The sequence below is a fragment of the Aspergillus fischeri genome, genomic scaffold (assembly GCF_000149645.3).
Source record: "Aspergillus fischeri NRRL 181 1099437636245 genomic scaffold, whole genome shotgun sequence".
Lineage (NCBI taxonomy): Eukaryota > Fungi > Ascomycota > Eurotiomycetes > Eurotiales > Aspergillaceae > Aspergillus > Aspergillus fischeri.
The window spans coordinates 2,007,736-2,028,232 of record NW_001509773.1 but is presented as its reverse complement, the minus strand read 5'-3'; the positions used below and the strand labels follow the sequence as shown (position 1 = coordinate 2,028,232).

General features: G+C 50.1%; 4 protein-coding genes and 1 non-coding gene across 5 annotated transcripts, besides 4 other annotated features; all 5 read left to right on the top strand.

Moving 5' to 3' along the window:
• Positions 1-1,141: 1,141 nt before the first annotated feature.
• NFIA_108520 (putative INO80 chromatin remodeling complex (Ies1)) lies at positions 1,142-3,793 on the top strand (the record flags this gene model as incomplete). The annotated part of the gene is made up of 4 exons (XM_001267254.1): positions 1,142-1,574; positions 1,694-2,233; positions 2,297-2,413; positions 2,478-3,793. 4 exons carry the CDS (start codon positions 1,142-1,144, stop codon positions 3,791-3,793), a joined length of 2,406 nt encoding a protein of 801 aa, XP_001267255.1.
• A 1,366-nt stretch (positions 3,794-5,159) lies between these two features.
• NFIA_108510 (INSIG family protein) lies at positions 5,160-6,299 on the top strand (the record flags this gene model as incomplete). The annotated part of the gene is made up of 2 exons (XM_001267253.1): positions 5,160-5,843; positions 5,931-6,299. 2 exons carry the CDS (start codon positions 5,160-5,162, stop codon positions 6,297-6,299), a joined length of 1,053 nt encoding a protein of 350 aa, XP_001267254.1.
• Positions 6,300-6,847: 548 nt separating this feature from the next.
• Positions 6,848-6,881: a microsatellite.
• Positions 6,882-7,489: 608 nt separating this feature from the next.
• NFIA_108500 (phosphoribosylaminoimidazolecarboxamide formyltransferase/IMP cyclohydrolase) lies at positions 7,490-9,573 on the top strand (the record flags this gene model as incomplete). Its single annotated transcript, XM_001267252.1, has 4 exons — positions 7,490-7,604; positions 7,679-7,805; positions 7,871-9,356; positions 9,418-9,573. The coding sequence occupies 4 exons, from the start codon at positions 7,490-7,492 to the stop codon at positions 9,571-9,573; spliced, it is 1,884 nt and encodes a 627-aa protein (XP_001267253.1).
• A 478-nt stretch (positions 9,574-10,051) lies between these two features.
• Positions 10,052-10,088: a microsatellite.
• Positions 10,053-10,088: a microsatellite.
• Positions 10,089-10,695: 607 nt separating this feature from the next.
• Positions 10,696-10,768, top strand: NFIA_108490. Its single transcript has one exon. It is a non-coding gene; the product is annotated as a tRNA-Thr (tRNA).
• A 1,784-nt stretch (positions 10,769-12,552) lies between these two features.
• On the top strand, positions 12,553-18,010 carry NFIA_108480 (clathrin heavy chain; the record flags this gene model as incomplete). The annotated part of the gene is made up of 6 exons (XM_001267251.1): positions 12,553-12,591; positions 12,669-12,689; positions 12,821-12,847; positions 12,926-13,297; positions 13,369-17,592; positions 17,654-18,010. The coding sequence occupies 6 exons, from the start codon at positions 12,553-12,555 to the stop codon at positions 18,008-18,010; spliced, it is 5,040 nt and encodes a 1,679-aa protein (XP_001267252.1).
• Positions 18,011-19,676: 1,666 nt separating this feature from the next.
• Positions 19,677-19,701: a microsatellite.
• Between the last annotated feature and the right edge of the window lie 796 nt (positions 19,702-20,497).

Here is a 20,497-nt window from a genome sequence, read left to right as displayed (position 1 = left end):
CTGGCGCATTGATGTTCATGCTGGTTCGGAGGCATCATCGTTTACAGTCAGAAGCAGCTTGGGGCATTAGGCCTTCTAACGGCACGGCGTAGCTCACGGAGACCCTTAGTCTCGAGAGAAGAGAGCTACCTATTATCAATAAAAAAGTTCTACTTTATCTGTGTCATTGTAGCTCAACGGACGATCGCATAACCGTGTTAATGTTTCAGTAATTTTCTCAATTTGTCTGGATTGTGATGAGCAATGACAAGTTCCTTCTGCGTGGATGGAATGTGGTTTGCCAGGACTGACCTCAATGCACGGAACAATAACATCACTGACTGAAAACTCCCAGCCTCCTCTTCCTCACCCAACACAGATTAGCAGATCTCTGTCTGAGGTTCTGTTTTCTGTAATAATAGGGGCCAAACTTCGCATATCCAGAGTAGATACGATACCTCTCGAGGGCCGTATTCACGCAGTTCTTACATAATCCGGGGCTTCCTCTCTCTATTGTTGAGCATCTTCGCATGGATGCTAGACGAATGGCGAAATCCGCAATGAGTAATTTCGATTCGAATATTCTGATCATTAGATGGAATAACATTAATTACGACCATCAAGAGCTTATATCAAATACATCTCATTGTGAGGTAATAATAGGGGAAGACAGAATGATTAAAGAACAGTACCTAGTAACTAGTAGGTAGGTAGTATGACCTCTGTATACCAAAGCTGCGGCAAGGCAAAAGATCCCGGAAGGAAGCCAGAAAGAAATATCGGCACCAGAACACCCACAACGCTCCTTTTGCCTTTGCTTGAACCACTTTCTCTTCTCTTCATCCAACACCAGAGTCCATCTTCGTTTATATTTATCATCGTCGCATCCAGCCCTCATCTTCATTTTGTCATCTCCAACCCTCTGGAGTTTCTCTCATTCTTCCTTGACTCTAGCTATAAACTCGTGGCATCATTTCTCCCCTTAAAATAGTTACACGCTTCGCGGTCCTCGACAACCCAAGCCTGACAGCGTGTGACGCCCCCCCCTGGGGCACGAATCAACAATCCACAATTTCGGACCATTCGCGACAGTGGATAATATTCTCCATTGATAATAACCTACCTCTCGAGAAATTGCTGAATTGACGTGGTCCCTTCGAAGATGGCCGACGTCGAAAGCAACGTCGCAGACGAGTCGTTTGCGCAGTCCGAAACCCAGGACGAGCAGCCTTCGCACAGTACGGTCAGCGCGACGGTCGGCATCAGGCGCCAGGCGAATGGCACCATTGGCTCTGTCTACTCGGGAAACAAAATCAGGCATCTGAAAAAGGAAGATGGCATGCCGCTCTGGCGCAAGGACATCCAGTACCAGTTTCTCAAACTGGTCTTCGAGGACAAGACTCCGGTCTTCACTCGCTGGTCCGATGGCAAGAAGAACTTGGATTTTGCGGATATTTACATCGATGCGATGGCGAGGAGCAGTAAGACGAGCAAGATTCTTAAGGACAAACTGCAGAGCGATAAGCAAGCCGCCATCAATATGGCGATGGTTTGTCTGCTCGTAAACTTTGGGAGGATGAATACCACTTTGAACTGTATGGCTTTGCCTTTCTCTTTGTCTCTTCTCTCAGCGCTCTTCGCGATCTCATTCCTCCCTAAAGCCTCCCTTAACTTGTGCCATTGGATCTCGAGACTGACTCGGAGACAAATCTAGTTTTCCCCGAAATGCGCGCTCAACTACGGACTTATCACTCCATTCCTTCCCTGCAGGCACACCAGGACCCCAACGCATATAAGCAGCTTCAGGATGCTCCTCGTCTCAAATCGATCCTCAAGGGTGCATCAGAGGATGTTGATCAGCCGAATACGCTCGAGAAGATCAAACGCCATCCCATCCCTCGGACTAATCCGGTGCACCTCATCTTTGTCCTCGCACAGTACGCTCCCAAGGTGTCCGAGTTGCACTTCTTCCCTCCCCGCGATTTCTTTGACTTGGTCATGAGATCCACGCTCAGCAGTAAGAGCCGTGCAAGAGCTTTCTTATGGCTGATGTGGTGGTATTTGGAGAGTGATTACTCCCGTGAAGCCGCCCTCAACAACCCATTCGGCCCAGGCCAGGATGGTGAAGGAACCGAGGGCCTGCCAATCAAGGTGCCCAGCTTCGAGAGCCTCACGGAAGAGCAGGCAAACGAGGAAAACGTGGATACGCCCTCGGAAATCGAATACGGAGAAACAAAACGCTTGGAGCGTAAACGTAAGTTCATGCAATGGTCGACTCATTTTCTGCATTTCGGTGCGTGGGCTGACGTTGTCATAGGCATTCTGGAAGAGGACGAGCCATTACCCAGGCCGCCAAAGCGTCCACGAAAGGGTAATTCTGACCAACTCCCTTGGCGACCTCCCTTAGATGCGGGCCCAGGAGAAGGTCCTGCGTGTAAGTTCAGTCCAATGATCCAGCATGTGTAGTCCATGCGTTAACCAAGCTTATCTATGAATAGACGACGCGTATTATGGAACCAGTTCTATGCGGCCGCCTTCCAAGCGTCCAGTGGACACAGATGAAGGCTATCTGACGCCTACTCATTCATCGCGTTCTGAGTCCAAACGACCCAAGCGGGAGTCGTCTCTCAACCGCTCGGTCGGTCAGCAGCGACTGATTTTGAAGACTAAGATGGAGCAGACCCCCGACGCGTCCTCGCCGGCGCCTCCAGGATCAGGTCATCCGATTCTGAATAGATTCGTGACCGAATCCACTATCGGTCAGCCTCCCTCAGCTCGCCGCCCTCGACCACTTACACAGCACCAGTTGGCTGTCGAACAGAATCGGCGCCAGCGTATCGATTATCTCCTGGCCAAGCGTAAAAACGAGGCTTACCGAATTTTACGAGCGAAGAGAGAAAGCGAAATCCCGTTCGCACGCTACGGTCGCTTGCTGCAATCTCTTCCGGAAGGTTACGACACTGAGGACGAGGAGGCCTCATGGGGCAAAGGTGGCTTGATCCCTCACCACGAGGAAGAAGAAGACTTTGGAGAGTCCGCGGGCTACTTCTTGTCTGTGATCCGTAAGGCCGCCAGAAGGCTTGACCGCTGGGACTATGAAAACGCGAATGGTCCGAAGAGAGACCGTAAGAAAGAGAGAGAGGAGCGCCAGAAAGCCAGGCAGAACGGCTATGCCGTGGATGCCCTTGACCTGAGTGGGCGAGCCTCAATGTCCGCTCGTAGCAGAGCCCGCGCTGCGCGCAATGCGAGACGCAAGCTCGCCGAAGCAGAGGCTGGTGCTTCTGGTGCTACGGCCGGCGAGGCATCCAAGGGGCAAACTGCTTCGTCCTCCCGCTCCAAGAGCAGCCGAAGTCGCCCTAGCCGCGGTGCTGGAGGGGCCTCTTCCGGTGTGGCAGGCAAGGATGATCTCGGCGTTCCCTCACAAGACCAGGAGCTCTCGCCGCTGCCTCCTTCCATTCGTCTGGCCGATGAGGACGCCGATCTCGACGGCGAAGGCCTTGACGATCTGGATCGCGAACTGCTGGGTGAAGGAAGCGGGGATGAGGATGACGTTGCGGATCGCGATGATCGATCTTCGCGCCCAGCAGAGCCTGGTTACGAGGATAGTTTCATGGGTGGTGATGCAGATGACGACGCGGAAGCGTTATCATCCGACGATGAAGTTGACGATGAGGAGGATCTCGACGACGGAGATGGTGGAGTCGATGTGGACGAAAACTCTTCGACTTTCGATGGCGGGAATGGATACGCTGCCAGCGAGACCTCTTCTGTTGCTGGTGATACTACCGCTGTCCTAGACGATGGCAAAGTCTAGTAGAAACGCCGCTTTCATGATCGGGTCTTTTCTTGGAATGCTCTTACAAGTCACACTAGACGTTTCATATTTTAGCACTCTGTTTCTTACTTTGTCTTCCTCATTGCCCTTTTTCAAAATTCTTAATGTGTCTTTGCCCATGTGACCGTGTCCATCTTGTTACCATAGCAGAGTACAGTAGCCACATACGATTATGAGTGTCCAGAACGGACTCGTGCTCAGGACTCAATTCCGCTGCATAAGCTATATTACATTGTCGTCTGATCATCTGTGTCAAGTTCGGTATGAATAGATGTCGAACAACGGCGACCAATAAAACCGATAAATCCAGCGTCGGACTTAAATGGACATCATACAGACATTCCAGACCCGATCGAACGTCGTTATTGGGCAGTCCAAGGGCTGTGGTGCAAATCAAGTGGAGAGAGGGCCTTGGAGCTGTAGAGTTCGATCCATGTATCATTTTCAATTTCAGTTACTACCTTACAGTATGTGCACCGTAGAGAGTCCCACAGGCGAATGAAATAGCATAGTTAGACTTTGTGAAGGGGAACCCTGGATGGTTGAGAGGTTACCGTACAATAATGTCTCTATTGACCCAACAATGATCATTATTGACATGTGAACGCATCCGCCGCCTCTTTCATCGTTGTCCCGTGTCCTACGAGCGCTCAACAAAAATTCTCGGATCTGCTCACAGCACAAACATCCGCACTCATCATTGAACTCATCTGTCATTGTATTTATCTTTATATCAGGTTACACTTATAAACGTGTCACCTTGGTTCTTATAGAATTTCAACCAGAACTGTAGTATACTGGTCCTCCTTCCATTGTTTGTGTGCCCCAGAGATCCGCCGATCACAGGGAATCTTGCCGCCGAATTGCACCTGCAAGTGTGCTCCACTCCAGCTCTTGAACGAGTCGGCTTCAGTTGTCTTCATCTCCTCAGTTTCAAACCTCCGCTAAGTCGACGACTGCGCTGTCATTGCTACAGAAGTACTCCGTACAGCTGGAGCAGCTTCCGGTCTTGTCGCTGCACACCTGACAGGTCCTTGACCTCTTTCTCCTCCTTTTTTCCCTTCTCAGGGTGTCTCCCCACCCAGTACCTTGCCACCATCAGGCTGGCTATTTTCTTTACTGCAGAGATCACATTTACTTAGAGGGAGGCGTTCAATCCTTCATCATCCTAGCATTGGACTATTTTCGGCGATATAAACGCGGAGGATTCTCAGTTGCGACCTTCACCTCACCTGCCGATACCGTATCGAACTCATATTTGGATTTGGGAGACCGCAACTACCTGATTGTCTATTTCTGTCCCACTGCGAAACATACCACATCCTTATTCAGCAGATCACCCATCATGGCTGATAAACCCGCCATCCTTCAACCTCGTCCGCGGCGAGTGTTCGACCTTACGCCTGCTTCGAACGAATCGTCCGAATCTCCTACTCCCGCGGAGCCCGCCAATTCTGATCTGCTCAATCCCAAGGAAGCCGCTTTGACCAGCGTGAGCCGCACTGCTTCCATCATGAATCTGACGTCGTCTACCCTTTATGGCATTTATTCTCCGACCGCATTCGAAGGCGAGGGACAAACACCTATCTCCGAGAATCCACCAATCATTAAAACGTCTCCTGAGACGCCAATTCGCCAGTCACTGCAGAGAACTCGGTCGCGCCTCAGTCATGGGCTATTCTGTGGAGTGATTCTGCCTCAGGTGTTCCGAAGTGTGCTTCTCTTTGGGTTCGGTGTGGCCTATGGAGTTATCACAGTCCATTTACATGAGAATCACTGGATCACGCCGGTGAAACTGGAGAATATTCGCTACTACGACTCTTGGCAATACCTGGGTTTATGGGGTCTGGCTGGAGTGGCTCTGGGCAATGTGCTTCCCTGGCTGGATTCCTTTGCTGGGGAGTGGGATACGGGTCGTTCCCGGACAGTCAAAGGGCAGGAGAACAATCGTCTCCGCGAAGATCGTACTCCTGCTTGGGTTACAGTGGCTCGGAGCGTTGGGGCCTTTGTTGGAATTGCGTTTGCTCTGGTAAGTTACCTCGATTCTTCTGTTTTTCTGATCACTCGCACACATCTACCTAAAGGCTTGTAACGCTGACTGGGCTCTGCTGCACAGAGGAGACTTCCCTGGGAATCAACAACTCAGGCGTCTGCCACTCTTGCTCTAGTCAACCCCGTGCTGTGGTATCTCATTGACCGCACAAAGGCAGGCTTCCTTTTGTCGACCGTGGTGGGACTAGCTGGGACAGGTGTGGTGCTGGGGCTCAAGCCGGAGCTGGTCCCAACGTCCGCAGATACTCCTGCGACTACCATCCCTCTGTTGAATGGCACTGTCCTGGAATATGGACTGCCGACGGGCCTCACTCAGGAGGGTGTTGCGGTCCGCATATGGCTCTCAAGTGTTCTCTTCTGCGCCTGCGTCTGCTTTGGCAACGTCGGCCGACAACTTGCCATCGGAGGTACGGGCAGAGATAGACTCGATTAATTGAGTCCCTGTCAACGTCCTTCGAGTTTTTTCCCATTTCTTGTTCATTTTTACGTCGCTGAGTTTTGGGTTGATCGGCGCCAGGTAGCTTCCTTCAACAGGTTACCATCGATAGATAGGTCTCTTAGCATAGAATAGTCTCATGATAGGACAATGGAATGATCCTGATCACCAAGCCCTAAGCTCGGAGGCCTAAGCTTTGGGTATGATCTTACGAACTTACGATGTCAACGATGTCAATGGCGACGTCTCAAGCTACTCGAGGTGCCGTGTCCCCGACCACTTCGACAACACACGACTAGACACCATACACATCCTCCGGATTCTACAAAGGCTGTAGAGCCAATCATTGCAGTCCCTTCCACCGAGCTCGCCATTAGACGAGATCAAGTCAGACACTGCACCCAAGATCGACACTTTGCGGTTTCCCACAATCCCTCTCCATTCTATATGACGATTTCCGTACTTCATAGGCCTATCTCTTCCGTAGAAGAGGATAATCCTCGTAGGAACGCTTTTGAAAGAATGTTGTTATTTGCGTTGTTCATGAAGAGAAAAAAGAAGAAAAGAAAAAGGAAAGAAGTTTTCAGCGGAGCGAGTTTTGTGTTCCGTTTGAGGATTGGTGGTCTGTGCTGTGTCATGTGATTGAGAAGACATCTTGCGCAGTGCATAATTATGTAAACCATTTATGAGATGTAATGGTCATGTGACAGCTCCGGCTCAGGGGATCTTTCTTTGAAATTACATTACACCCAAAGCTGCAAATTACCAGATGGTGGACGGAAGTGGGATGGTTATTCGGGAAATCATCTGTAATGATACAAACAGTCCAAGAGCGGCGATGATTCTCAGGGAGGAAAGAGAGGATCATGATTGACCCCGCGGTGGGATGAGCAGAGATAGAAAAGCTGTCGATAGATAATTGTTGCAGATACTTCTTATTCCTGGTATTGACAGAGAGACTGGTGACACTTATTTTCAATCTATACAGACTGTCATATTCTCAGGTAAGAATAAGAATAATAGACTTATCGCCCTCAGGACCGAACTCAATTAACTTCTGGCGGGGCTCCTGTCATGATTGTCATCCTGAACTTTTTCCCATACTCCAACCACCCCCTCCAAATTTTCGTCGGTGCTCGATTCTGACTCTGTTGTGTCCCAGTGTCCATCACTGTCAGTGTCTCGCAATGTCTCAACAAAAGTCAGGTATGTCCATCATTGATATCTTCTCTTCTTCCCCTCACTCGGAGCTTGGGTCTGTTCCTCGCCGTGTCGTACTGGCCGGTTGCTTCCCCACTCTGAGTTTTTGTTACTCGTGTGGAATTGAAACGAGCATTGGACTGACTCAAGCTTGTAAACTTCTTTTTTATGAACAGCTATCCTCTCTGTCTATGACAAGACTGGCCTTCTGGACCTGGCCAAGGGTCTGGTCAAGCACAATGTCCGTCTGCTCGCGTCTGGCGGTACCGCCAGGATGATCCGTGAAGCTGGGTTCCCGGTTGAGTGAGTCACCACCTCCTCCCATTTGCGCGCAGTCATGGTTATTGACATGGTGCTTCAATCGTTAGGGATGTTTCGGCTATCACTCACGCTCCTGAGATGCTCGGTGGCCGTGTCAAGACCCTCCACCCCGCTGTCCACGGTGGTATCCTTGCTCGCGACATCGAGTCCGACGAGAAGGATCTGGCCGACCAGAATATTTCCAAGGTTGACTTCGTTGTCTGCAACCTTTACCCCTTTAAGGAGACCGTCAACAAGGTCAACGTTACCATCGCCGAGGCCGTTGAGGAGATTGACATCGGCGGTGTAACCCTTCTGCGCGCTGCTGCCAAGAACCACGCTCGTGTCACCATCCTCTCTGACCCTCAGGACTACCCCGAGTTTCTGAAGGAGCTGGAAGCTGGAGAGATCTCCGAGACCAGCCGGAAGCAGTACGCCCTCAAGGCCTTTGAACACACTGCGGACTACGATACTGCCATCTCGGGCTTCTTCCGCAAGCAGTATGCTGGCAACGGCGAGCAGCACTTGTCTCTGCGCTACGGTGCCAACCCTCACCAGAAGCCTGCCTCTGCTTACATGCTCCATGGCAAGCTGCCCTTCAAGGCTCTTAACGGATCCCCGGGCTACATCAACCTGCTCGATGCCCTTAACGCCTGGGCTCTGGTCAAGGAGCTCAAGCAGGCTCTCGGCTACCCCGCTGCAGCCAGCTTCAAGCACGTCTCTCCTGCAGGTGCTGCCGTCGGTGTCCCCTTGAGCGAGAAGGAGCGCAAGGTCTACATGGTCGATGATATTGCCGGTATCGAGACTTCTGGACTGGCCCAGGCTTATGCTCGTGCCCGTGGAGCGGACCGCATGTCCAGTTTCGGAGATCTACTTGCTCTCAGCGACGTCTGTGATGTCCCCACTGCCAAGATTATCTCCCGCGAGGTTTCGGACGGTGTTATCGCCGCTGGTTACACCCCTGAGGCGCTGGAGATCCTCTCCAAGAAGAAGGGTGGCAAGTACCTTGTCCTGCAGATGGACGAGAACTACGTCCCCGCTTCCGAGGAGACTCGCACTGTGTACGGTGTTCAGCTCAGCCAACAGCGCAACGATGTTGTTATCTCCCCTCAGAAGACTTTCAACACCATCATCACTCCTAGGGACTTGAAGGCCCTTCCCGACTCTGCTCTGCGGGATCTCACTGTGGCCACCATCGCTCTGAAGTACACTCAGTCCAACTCGGTCTGCTACGCCCTGAACGGCCAGGTCATCGGTCTGGGCGCTGGTCAGCAGAGCCGTATCCACTGCACTCGTCTGGCCGGTGACAAGGCGGACAACTGGTGGATGCGCTTCCACGACCGCGTGCTGAACATCAAGTGGAAGGCCGGCACCAAGCGTGCTGACAAGAGCAACGCTATTGACCTTCTCTGCTCCGGACAGACCCCCCGTAACGATGTCGAGAAGGCCGAGTACGAGCGCGTCTTCGAGGAAGTCCCTGCTCCTTTCACCCAAGAGGAGCGTGACAGCTGGCTGTCCAAGATGGGAGAGGTTGCCGTCTCGTCCGACGCTTTCGTAAGTGCTTGACTACTCCATTTCGAGTACTTGTAGCTTGTACTGATGCAGAGTCAAACAGTTCCCCTTCATCGACAACGTGTTCCGTGCTGCTCGTTCGGGCGCCAAGTACATCGCTGCCCCCAGCGGTAGCCAGAACGACGGCCCCGTCTTTGAGACGGCCGAGAAACTTGGTATCGTCTTCGTCGAACAGGGCACTCGTCTGTTCCACCACTAAGTGTGGGGAGTTTACTATTGTCTCGGTGGACGATGATGCCGCTGTGATGTTTGCGTAGTCTTGTGATGACCCTATAAGTATTACCATCGACAGGCCTCCAAGAGAGTCATGCCAAAAGTGCTTGATGTCTTTGATGTGATTATGGGATGTGTTGGCGTTGTGAATAGCGCCCTTAACGAACAGAACTTGTATAGATTCAACTCAGTACCATTTTATTCATGTTTATACTCTCTGGGATGTTGTAGCCGTGTAATAAACCAACGGCAGAAGCACTGTCTGCATCGGAGTATCTAGTACAGGACATTGCAAGAAAGGTGCCTAACAATTAGCGGTTAGTAGAATAAGGTCGGCGCGCGTCATTCGCTATACCCCTACCTTCATGATATGAAGGCTTTTGGGTTTGCAACAAGATCCGTGCCGTTCTGCGATGATTACCTCCACAGGTCTCTGGTCGTGCTTGTTTCATTCAATGGACTCGAAAAAAAAAAAAAAAAAAAAAAAAAAAAAAAAAAAAAGTTTTGGCTCGACTCGATTGGCTGCTGAGGCTATTTGAGACGTTGTTTGCATAGCTCCTGCTGCCTATCTAACTTATTAAAACAGTGTGAGTACGTCCTTCTTCGGGGGTTGGTCGTGTTTTTTCGCTCATGCTGTTCCTGCAGTTAGTTTGATATCAGTATTTGTGAACTTATGGTATATATACTATACAATTTCGCATGCTTTCTTTTGCACCTTGATGGTGTTGTTATTGACTGTGCCTCCCTGTTCATATGGAGCTGATAGAATATGCAAGACAGCTGTTAGTTGGGTACATTGTCAGTGGTGTTGCGCTCTATTGTCAGCGTTGTCGCAGAAATATACTTGGGATCGGCTCAGGCCATGGTTACCAGAACCAAGAACCACTCACACGAACAAGGGACAGACCCAACGATGAATTTAGCTCTGCACCAATGAGAGTAAGCTAAATAAGAGGCATCCCATGTTTTCCGAAAGGTCGAAGATCGGGTATGAAACGTGTGGTAGTGACATACAAGACAAGTGGATGCGGCATGGTGGAGATGAGGTAGGGCAAAGTGTAATTCCATATTATTTTTAGCAAAGTGGACCATGCTCTAATATCTACTAGCTCGCATAGCTCAGTTGGTAGAGCGCATGACTAGTAATCATGAGGTCAGCGGTTCAAATCCGCTTGTGAGCATTCTTTTTGCCGCTATTTTTTAACCTTTCTTCGTCTTGAATTATTACACTATCGCTGAGACTGGCACCCGGACGATGTCCGCATTGTTTCCCTCCATCATGTCTGCGCCTTACGTAGGCATTCAATGAGCATAGCAGAAGCATATATGTTGCGGAGGTCTAAGGTTGCACCGTTGGGGAATAACGACTGATGGAGGCACATATGCATGCAAGAAGGTTGGACAGCCCGCCTGCAGCGCCAACAAAAGATTAACCACACATGTCCTGCATTGGCTGCACAGTGGCCAGCCCCTGGTTTGTGCCGAAAACCACAACAGCCTGTCCTTGGAACCAAGCAAGTCCGACCCAGGGGCAAGAACACGCACATAGAGGTACGCTAGGTTTGCAAATGCTGCTTGGTTGTATGTAATCAGGAATAATACTACCCGTTTCCTGCTACGCGATATCTGAAGTCTTGGTCCACAAATAGCTCAAAGAAGTATTTCCTGAGTCCTACAATGACAGCAGTGGTCCTTGTTTCCCCATGGCTCCGAAATTGCATATACGTTCGGATGTGTGACCGTCGACCGAGATGGTACGGATCGTTGCAAATCATCACTGGAGCTGGCGGAGGAATTGCAGTATGTCAAATCCGAACGAATATAAGGGAAGGGCTAGAAATAGTAGACCAATAATATCTTGTGGAGTTCCCTGGTCAATGCTTCCATGGCCGTAGATGATCGTGGTTACCGCGATCCTCGTCTTGCATGACTTGATATCAGGTATAAAATTGACTGTACCAGGACATGCTCTAGTCGACACACATGCTTCTGGAGGCGGAAATTGACAGTGTGTCTTTCAAGTCCCGTATTCTCTGGACATGTTGACATGGACGAGATTGCCATTGAGACAATCTAGACAGGAGTATGGGCGTGTTACTTGCCATACGCGAGTTTCTCGAACGTCCTAATGGAACTGGGAGTATGACTGGATGCTGCGAATGAGCATTTCCACCATCAAAGAAGATTTGACCGGTCCTTTGAGTCTCGCATCCCAGGAGTCCATTTCAGGTTCAGATTGGAACTCTGATCAGTTTGTCTTACCTGAGCCTGCTTAGTGAAGTACTGTTGCTATAACCATCTTTGATTCAGATCAGCTCAGATGGACGTCTACCTGGCAGGCGGTAGTGAATCAAAATGGAGATATAAAACACTACCTTACTTGAAAGGACCCTAACATCTGCCAATTAAAACAGGCCCCAGGCCATCCACGTGCCTGTGAGCCTCACTGTCACCTATCTATGGGAGCTCAATCAAGATCCAAGACCGTAAAAATAAAAAAAAGCAAACACAAACTCTCCATTGAATACTTCAACCAATGCCTAATAATATCTCAGAAGATTAGGCATCTCATTCAATTCTCTTCATTAATTCCATTCACTTCTCTCATTCGCCTCATCTTCATCCTCATTGTTCTTCAAACGCTTGACTGCAGCCGTCGTCACTTCCCAGGTACCATTTGGAGCTTACCCCTTTGCACGTGACGTCCCCATAAGCGACACCTCAGCAACGACAACAGTGTCGGCCTCCTGAGGTCACTTCCCGCTTTCCCCAGTTGCTAATTCACCTACGTATCCCTCTCCTACTCATCTCACTTCCTCTAATTCCTCACCTTTACTTTCTTTCTTTCCCCATCTTTAGCTTCAATTCGCCGTTATCTCCTTCACGTTTTCACCTCGAGCTTAGTTGATTTCTTTTCAGCGGCGTTTCGTTGGGCGGGTAAGGTCGTCTTGCGGCCTTGGTAAATATGGCTCCTCTTCCCATCAAGTTCACGGAGCTCATCAATGTATTTTCCCTCTCTCATGTGTTGATTCAATTCCGCTCATCGACAGAGAGTGCTAATGTGTGATTCATCTACTATAGCTGACAAATGCCGAAATTGCTGTATGTCCTACCATCCGATACTGCCTGATGCCATCCGCAGCTGAACTAGGGTGTCGCACGCCGGCACGCCGGACGCGCCTCTCTTTACCTATAAATCTTGTGAACATCTGCTTACGTCTTGTTTCTTCTAGCCACAATCGATTGGCTTTAACTCATGTGTAAGTACAGCTTGGAGGCGCACCTCTAAAACAGGGACCTGACCGGAGCTTGCTAACGGTGGTGTCATTGCTGGATAGACTTTAGAATCGGATCATTTCGTTTGCGTGAGGCAAAAACTCAATGAAGATGACAAGCCTCAAGTCATTATCGTCAACCTCAAGAATAACAATGAAGTCATCAAGCGGCCGATCAATGCGGACAGTGCTATTATGCACTGGACCAAAAACATCATCGCCCTCAGAGCTCAGGGTCGAACAATTCAGATCTTCGACCTTTCTGCAAAGCAGAAGCTCAAGTCTGCAGTCATGAATGAAGATGTTGTCTACTGGAAGTGGTTCAGTGAAACGAGTCTAGGTTTGGTCACCGACGCATCGGTCTACCACTGGGACGTTTTTGATCCAACCCAGAACCAGCCTCTCAAGATTTTTGACAGACTTCCTAACCTGAGCGTAAGTGTGGCGGAGATCAAAAAGTCCAACACATTGCTCGACTCATAGTAACTGACAATCACTGCTGCCAGGGTTGCCAAATTATCAACTACCGTGTCAACGACGACGAGAAGTGGATGGTCGTGGTCGGTATCAGCCAACAGCAGGGACGTGTTGTGGGTTCAATGCAGCTGTATTCCAAAGATCGCGGGATTTCTCAATTTATTGAAGGACATGCAGCAGCTTTTGCTTCAATCAGAGTCGAAGGCTCTCCTTTGGAGCACAAGCTGTTCACCTTCGCTGTTCGTACTCAGACCGGCGCGAAACTGCAGATCGCCGAGATCGATCACCAGGAGCCGAATCCGCGCTTCCAGAAGAAGGCCGTGGAAGTGTACTTCCCGCAAGAAGCAGTTAATGATTTCCCGGTCGCTATGCAGGTCTCCAGAAAGTACGACATCGTTTACCTCGTTACCAAGTATGGCTTCATTCATCTTTACGACCTCGAAACCGGAACCTGCATCTTCATGAACCGTATCTCCAGCGAAACAATCTTCACTACGGCCCCCGACTCAGAATCTGCAGGCCTGGTCGGTGTCAACCGCAAAGGCCAAGTCCTGTCGGTCAGCGTTGATGAGGGAACTATTATCCAGTACCTGATGGAGAACCCTGCCATGTCTGGACTTGCGGTGAAGCTCGCGTCAAAGGCTGGCCTTCCTGGAGCGGATCACCTCTACCAGCAGCAGTTCGACAACTTGCTGGCGCAAGGCAATTATTCTGAAGCTGCCAAGATCGCTGCCAACTCTCCCCGAGGCTTCCTTCGTACGCCCGAGACCATTAACCGTTTCAAGAATGCGCCTCAAACTGGCCAACAGATGTCTGTAATCCTACAGTACTTCGGTATGCTCTTGGACAAGGGATCCCTCAACAAGTATGAGAGTGTTGAGCTTGTGCGCCCTGTCCTGCAACAGAACAGGAAGCACCTGCTGGAGAAATGGATGCGTGAGAATAAGCTGGAAGCCTCCGAGGAACTCGGAGATATCGTCCGACCATACGACATGAACATGGCTTTGGCCATCTATCTGCAAGCCAATGTACCTCACAAGGTCATTGCCGGGTTTGCTGAGACTGGTCAATTTGACAAGATCCTCGCCTATTCGAAGCAGGTTGGATACCAGCCTGATTACACTCAACTTCTGCAGCACATTGTCCGCGTCAACCCCGAGAAGGGTGCCGAATTCGCTGCTCAGCTTGCCAACGAGGAAAGTGGCGCACTCATTGATCTTGACCGCGTCGTGGACGTCTTCCTGTCGCAGAACATGATTCAGCAGGCAACCTCGTTCTTGCTCGATGCCCTCAAGGACAACAAGCCCGAGCACGGCCACCTACAGACACGGTTGCTTGAGATGAACCTCGTCAACGCTCCCCAGGTTGCAGACGCAATCCTTGGTAACGAGATTTTCACCCACTATGACCGTCCTAGAATCTCTCAGCTCTGCGAGAATGCCGGCCTCATCCAACGTGCTTTGGAAAATACTGATGACCCTGCGGTGATCAAGCGGAACATTGTTCGTACAGACAAGTTGAACCCTGAATGGCTCATGAACTACTTTGGGCGCCTTTCCGTGGAACAGACGCTTGACTGCATGGACACCATGTTGGAGGTGAACATCCGCCAGAACTTGCAGGCTGTTGTTCAGCTTGCAACCAAGTTCTCGGATCTCCTTGGGCCCGGTCAACTCATCAGCCTTTTCGAGAAGTACCGTACCGCTGAGGGTCTCTACTACTATCTTGGAAGCATCGTCAACCTTAGCGAGGACCCTGAAGTTCATTTCAAGTATATCGAGGCTGCTACTGCCATGGGCCAGATCACCGAGGTCGAGCGCATCTGCCGCGAGAGCAACTACTACAACCCGGAGAAGGTCAAGAATTTCCTGAAAGAAGCCAAGTTGACCGAGCAGCTTCCCCTCATCATCGTTTGCGACCGTTTCAACTTCATCCACGATTTGGTTCTCTACCTATACCAGAATCAACAATATAAGTCAATCGAGGTCTATGTGCAGCGTGTTAACCCTTCTCGCACTCCGGCCGTCGTTGGAGGCTTGTTGGATGTTGACTGTGATGAAGCTATCATCAAGAACCTTCTGTCTACCGTTGAGCCCTCTGTTATTCCCATTGATGAGCTCGTCTCCGAGGTTGAAACACGAAACAGATTGAAACTGCTCTTACCTTTCCTTGAAGCCACTCTGGCGACTGGCAATCAGCAACAGGCCGTTTACAATGCTCTTGCCAAGATTTACATCGACAGCAACAACAACCCCGAGAAGTTCCTCAAGGAGAACGACATGTATGACACGTTGACCGTCGGTAAATACTGCGAGAAGCGTGATCCGAACCTGGCCTACATTGCATACAGGAAGGGACAAAATGACCTGGAGCTTATCAACATTACCAATGAGAATGCCATGTACCGGGCCCAAGCTCGTTACCTCGTTGAGCGTGCCGATCCTGAGATTTGGTCGTTCGTCTTGAGCGAGAATAACTTGCACCGCCGTTCTCTTGTCGATCAGGTCATCGCAACGGCAGTCCCTGAATCGACTGAACCTGACAAGGTTTCCGTTGCCGTCAAGGCGTTCCTCGAGGCAGATCTCCCTGGCGAGCTTATTGAGCTCCTGGAAAAGATCATTCTCGAGCCCTCGCCCTTCAGCGACAATGGTAGCTTGCAGAACCTTCTGATGTTGACGGCAGCTAAGGCCGACAAGGGACGTCTGATGGATTACATTCATCAGCTCAATGAGTTCAGCGCTGACGAGATCGCCGAGATGTGTATCTCCGTCGGGCTGTACGAGGAAGCGTTCGAGATCTACAAGAAGGTCAACAACTACATTGCTGCCGTCAATGTTCTTGTTGAGAACATCGTCAGCATTGACCGTGCTCAAGAATTTGCCGAGCGCGTTGAGTTGCCGGATGTGTGGAGCAAGGTTGCAAAGGCACAGCTTGACGGTCTCCGCGTGTCTGACTCGATCGAGTCGTACATCCGCGCCAATGATCCCTCGAATTACCTCGAGGTCATCGAGACTGCCACTCACGCCGGCAAAGACGAGGAGCTTGTCAAATATCTCAAGATGGCTCGCAAGACACTGCGGGAGCCAGCCATTGACACCGCCCTTGCTTTCTGCTATGCTCGTCTTGACCAACTATCGGAGCTCGAGGACTTCCTACGTACCACCAACGTGGCCGATGTCGAAACGTCTGGTGACAAGGCCTATGCTGAAGGCTACCACCAGGCAGCCAAGATCTTCTATACGAGCATCTCCAACTGGGCCAAGCTTGCTACCACCCTGGTGCACTTGGAAGATTATCAGGCTGCAGTCGAGTGTGCACGCAAGGCCAACAGTGTCAAGGTTTGGAAGGAAGTCAACCAGGCCTGTGTGGACAAGAAGGAGTTCCGGCTCGCCCAGATTTGCGGTCTCAACCTCATTGTGCATGCCGAGGAACTGCAGGATCTTGTGCGCCAATACGAGCGCAATGGCTACTTCGACGAGTTGATCAGTGTTCTCGAAGCTGGTCTGGGACTGGAGAGGGCACACATGGGCATGTTCACCGAGCTTGGCATTGCTCTGTCCAAGTACCACCCTGACCGGGTCATGGAGCACCTCAAGCTCTTCTGGTCTCGCATCAATATCCCCAAGATGATCCGCGCGTGCGAGGAAGCAAATCTCTGGCCAGAGCTAGTGTTCTTGTATTGTCACTACGACGAGTGGGACAACGCCGCTTTGGCAATGATGGAGCGTGCCGCGGATGCCTGGGAGCACCATTCATTCAAGGATATCATTGTTAAGGTTGCCAATCTGGAGATTTACTATCGTGCTCTGAACTTCTATCTGCAGGAGCAGCCTCTACTTCTTACGGATCTACTCCAGGTCTTGACCCCTCGGATCGACGTGAACCGTGTTGTACGCATTTTCCAGAGCTCCGACAACATTCCTCTTATCAAGCCGTTCCTGTTGAACGTCCAGTCTCAGAACAAGAGAGCCGTCAATGATGCCATCAACGACCTCTTGATCGAGGAGGAGGATTACAAGACTCTACGTGACTCGGTGGACAACTATGACAACTTTGATGCGGTGCAGCTGGCGCAGCGTCTCGAGAAGCATGACCTCATCTTCTTCCGGCAGATTGCGGCGAACATCTACCGTAATAACAAGCGCTGGGAGAAGTCGATTTCGCTTTCCAAGCAGGACAAGCTATACAAGGATGCCATTGAGACCGCGGCGATTTCTGGCAAGTCGGACGTGGTCGAGGAGCTTCTTCGCTACGTAAGTTTATCCCTCATCGATCTCTTTTCTCACACTGGAACAATTCGCTGACTGTGTCTAGTTTGTCGACATTGGCAGCCGCGAGTGCTACGTCGGCATGCTGTATGCCTGCTACGATCTCATCCGCCCCGATGTCATCCTGGAGATGTCCTGGCGTCACGGTCTTCATGATTTCACCATGCCCTACATGATCAACTTCCTCTGCGAGCAGACACGTACGATCGAGATGCTGAAGAAGGACAATGAGGAACGCAAGGCGCGGGAAGCGTCGCATAAGAAGGAAGAAGACAACACACCAATCCTGGGAGGCTCACGGCTCATGCTGACCCAAGGGCCGGCGGCGCCTGCCCCTGTACCGATGGCATACGGACAAGCTAATGGCATCACGCCGCAAGCCACTGGCTTCCGTCCTTTTTAGCTGACGTTTGTTCATTAATATATGCACCGGGAGAGTGCCAGCTGGTGGACTCGTGATATACATGGCTGGGTATCTCGTTCGCGATGTGACTTTTTACTCATTATCCTTGATGGCATTGCATTTCTTTTTCTTATTTCTTCGTACCAATGTATTCGATAGGCTTTGAACATTTGTACCTTTTTTCTCCCCCAGGTGAATAAATTAGTATCTTTCACGGCATGAACAGTAATGCGCCGTGGCTGCCGGTCTATTGACTGCAGCAGTCATTAGTCTACGTTCTGTAAGCTGTCCTGGACGAGCTCTTGATCGGTTAAAAGGAAGTATCAGGGGAATAGATTAGCCCGGACGATTCGGGGCAGCGAACTTTTTCCCGTGGGATGGCGATTCGTGGATAGGCCGACGAGGCAAATGTCAAGAATGACGAGTTTCAGTTGTAGAGATGCAGCATGGGAAGAAGGATGAATTGTGCGGCTGAAGGTTGACGATTGACCGTGATGCTCCATACAGATGATGTCGTTGATGGGTGTGACAGAGCAAGGGATAAGATCATCGCTGCATTTCGGTGCCGGGTTGGTGTAGGAATCAAAGGAGAGTACGAAGTACGTACGTGGATTCTATTCTGCATTGCTGACTGCAGTAAGATAGAATTACCCGGTGTGCATAGTACTGCCATGGTCCATAGTTACATAACCAGTTTATGTCTACTCCGTATCTAAACGCTACTGGCTACTAATGCAGTTACTACGATGTGTCCCGCAAGGGATTGTGTAGATAGAGGTCAGATGACCTCACGGAAAGATCCAGCTTGTCCCGTCTTGTCGGTATGACCATTGCCAAATGAGATTTCTGCCAAGGTCAGAGCCTAGACCATTTGTACAGAGAGTTCTAGTTACAGTGGATTGCACCAGTTTGGGACTGCTGATGGAATTGGATAACTCTCACTCTGGTCCGTTGATCGGTCGGGGCATTCCAGTCCGAGAGCGTTTGAACAAGAAGGACCAGTCAGGTTGCAGACGATTTGCCGTTTCCTGTGGCTGCGATGACCTCGGTCCATCTAACCAGAATCGTTAATTCTAGTTGATAGACTAGACGGACGTGACGTGATTGCACGGAGTTTGTTGTCCGGCAATGCTGCCGATCAGACCCAGCGCGAGCGCCTAGCGCCGTTTACCTACGGAGATTACTAGAAAGCATGTGGGATTGTGGGTATGGGTAGGGTCATTATTCTGGAAACTTGAGATCCCATCCCAAGTTAGGAAACGAACTAACTGTTCTAGAAATGATGCTATTGGGAAAGTAGCTCCTCACAATTCAGATGGATTGATTGATTATCTACCGAGGGCCCGAGGTTGTAGGAATCGAGGTACCTAAATAACCCGATTCTTTCTCGATCGTCGATATTTTAGAATATGACATGAAGCCTTGTGGATGTCCCTTAGCTTGGAGGTTATTATTGTCATTTCCCGAGCATCTTCACCTTGATGATCGTGCAGAGGAATCGTTCTTCTGCGTGGAAGTCAATACTCTAAGAAGTAGACAGATAGATGATAAACGACAAAATCAATTAACTAACCAATATTTCATCCACCAATGGCTCGGTCGAGCGGATAATTCTGCTGGCTGAATGTCGATAGATAGTCCAGTATCTGATTTTCAGTAGAGTAAAACGATTTGTACAACGATTTGTACAAAGGGGAAAAAGCCTATTCGGGCCATCCATGGAATCCCCCGCTGCCCGGTGTACCGGTGAGCTAAATCCAAGACTTCCAAGAGGTCGATCAGAGTAGCATTTTGTGATATTATTCTTTTTGTATCTAGATACTCCATAGTTCTGCATCATTAGGATAAAAATACAGCAGATAGTTTTTCATATGATTGTTAGATGTAGTTTGATCAGTAGTACTTACTATTCACTTGTATTCTCATTATTGGCCTCAGGCAGTACCTAGATCCTTCTTATCACCGTCCAAATCCCCCCCGCTCCTCGTTATCGACGACAACATCTTTTCAATACTTTCGCTTCTCATCCGTCATCAGCTTCCTCTGTTGCTGTTCTTGATCAATTCATCGCAATTCATCCCTGCATCAATTCTTGCAAGCTCCAATTATATCCCCATTGACCGTTGCCTCGCCTATTCCACCCGTGGAGTCGTTCCAACCTTTCCCGCCCACTCCTGTTCTGGCCGCTCATCTCCTCCGCTGCCGAAACCGGTCCTTTTTCTTGCTTCTTGTGCAGCCCCGCGGGAAGCTTCCCTTGATCTCTCCTCCCCTTCCACCAAGGTGACTCATTATTTTCCTACTTATTCCTTTCCACTTTTACTTCCTGGTTTGCCCTCGCTCGCAACTCAGTTCTAAAAGTTCCCTCAGTTTTCTAACCTCCCTCATCTTCTCCCGGGCCTCACTTGTTGAACCCTCTTCTTCCGCCACACTCCCTATCGTCTCCCTCTCCTCCCCACTTTGGCTCGCTCTCCCCTCTTCCACAACTAC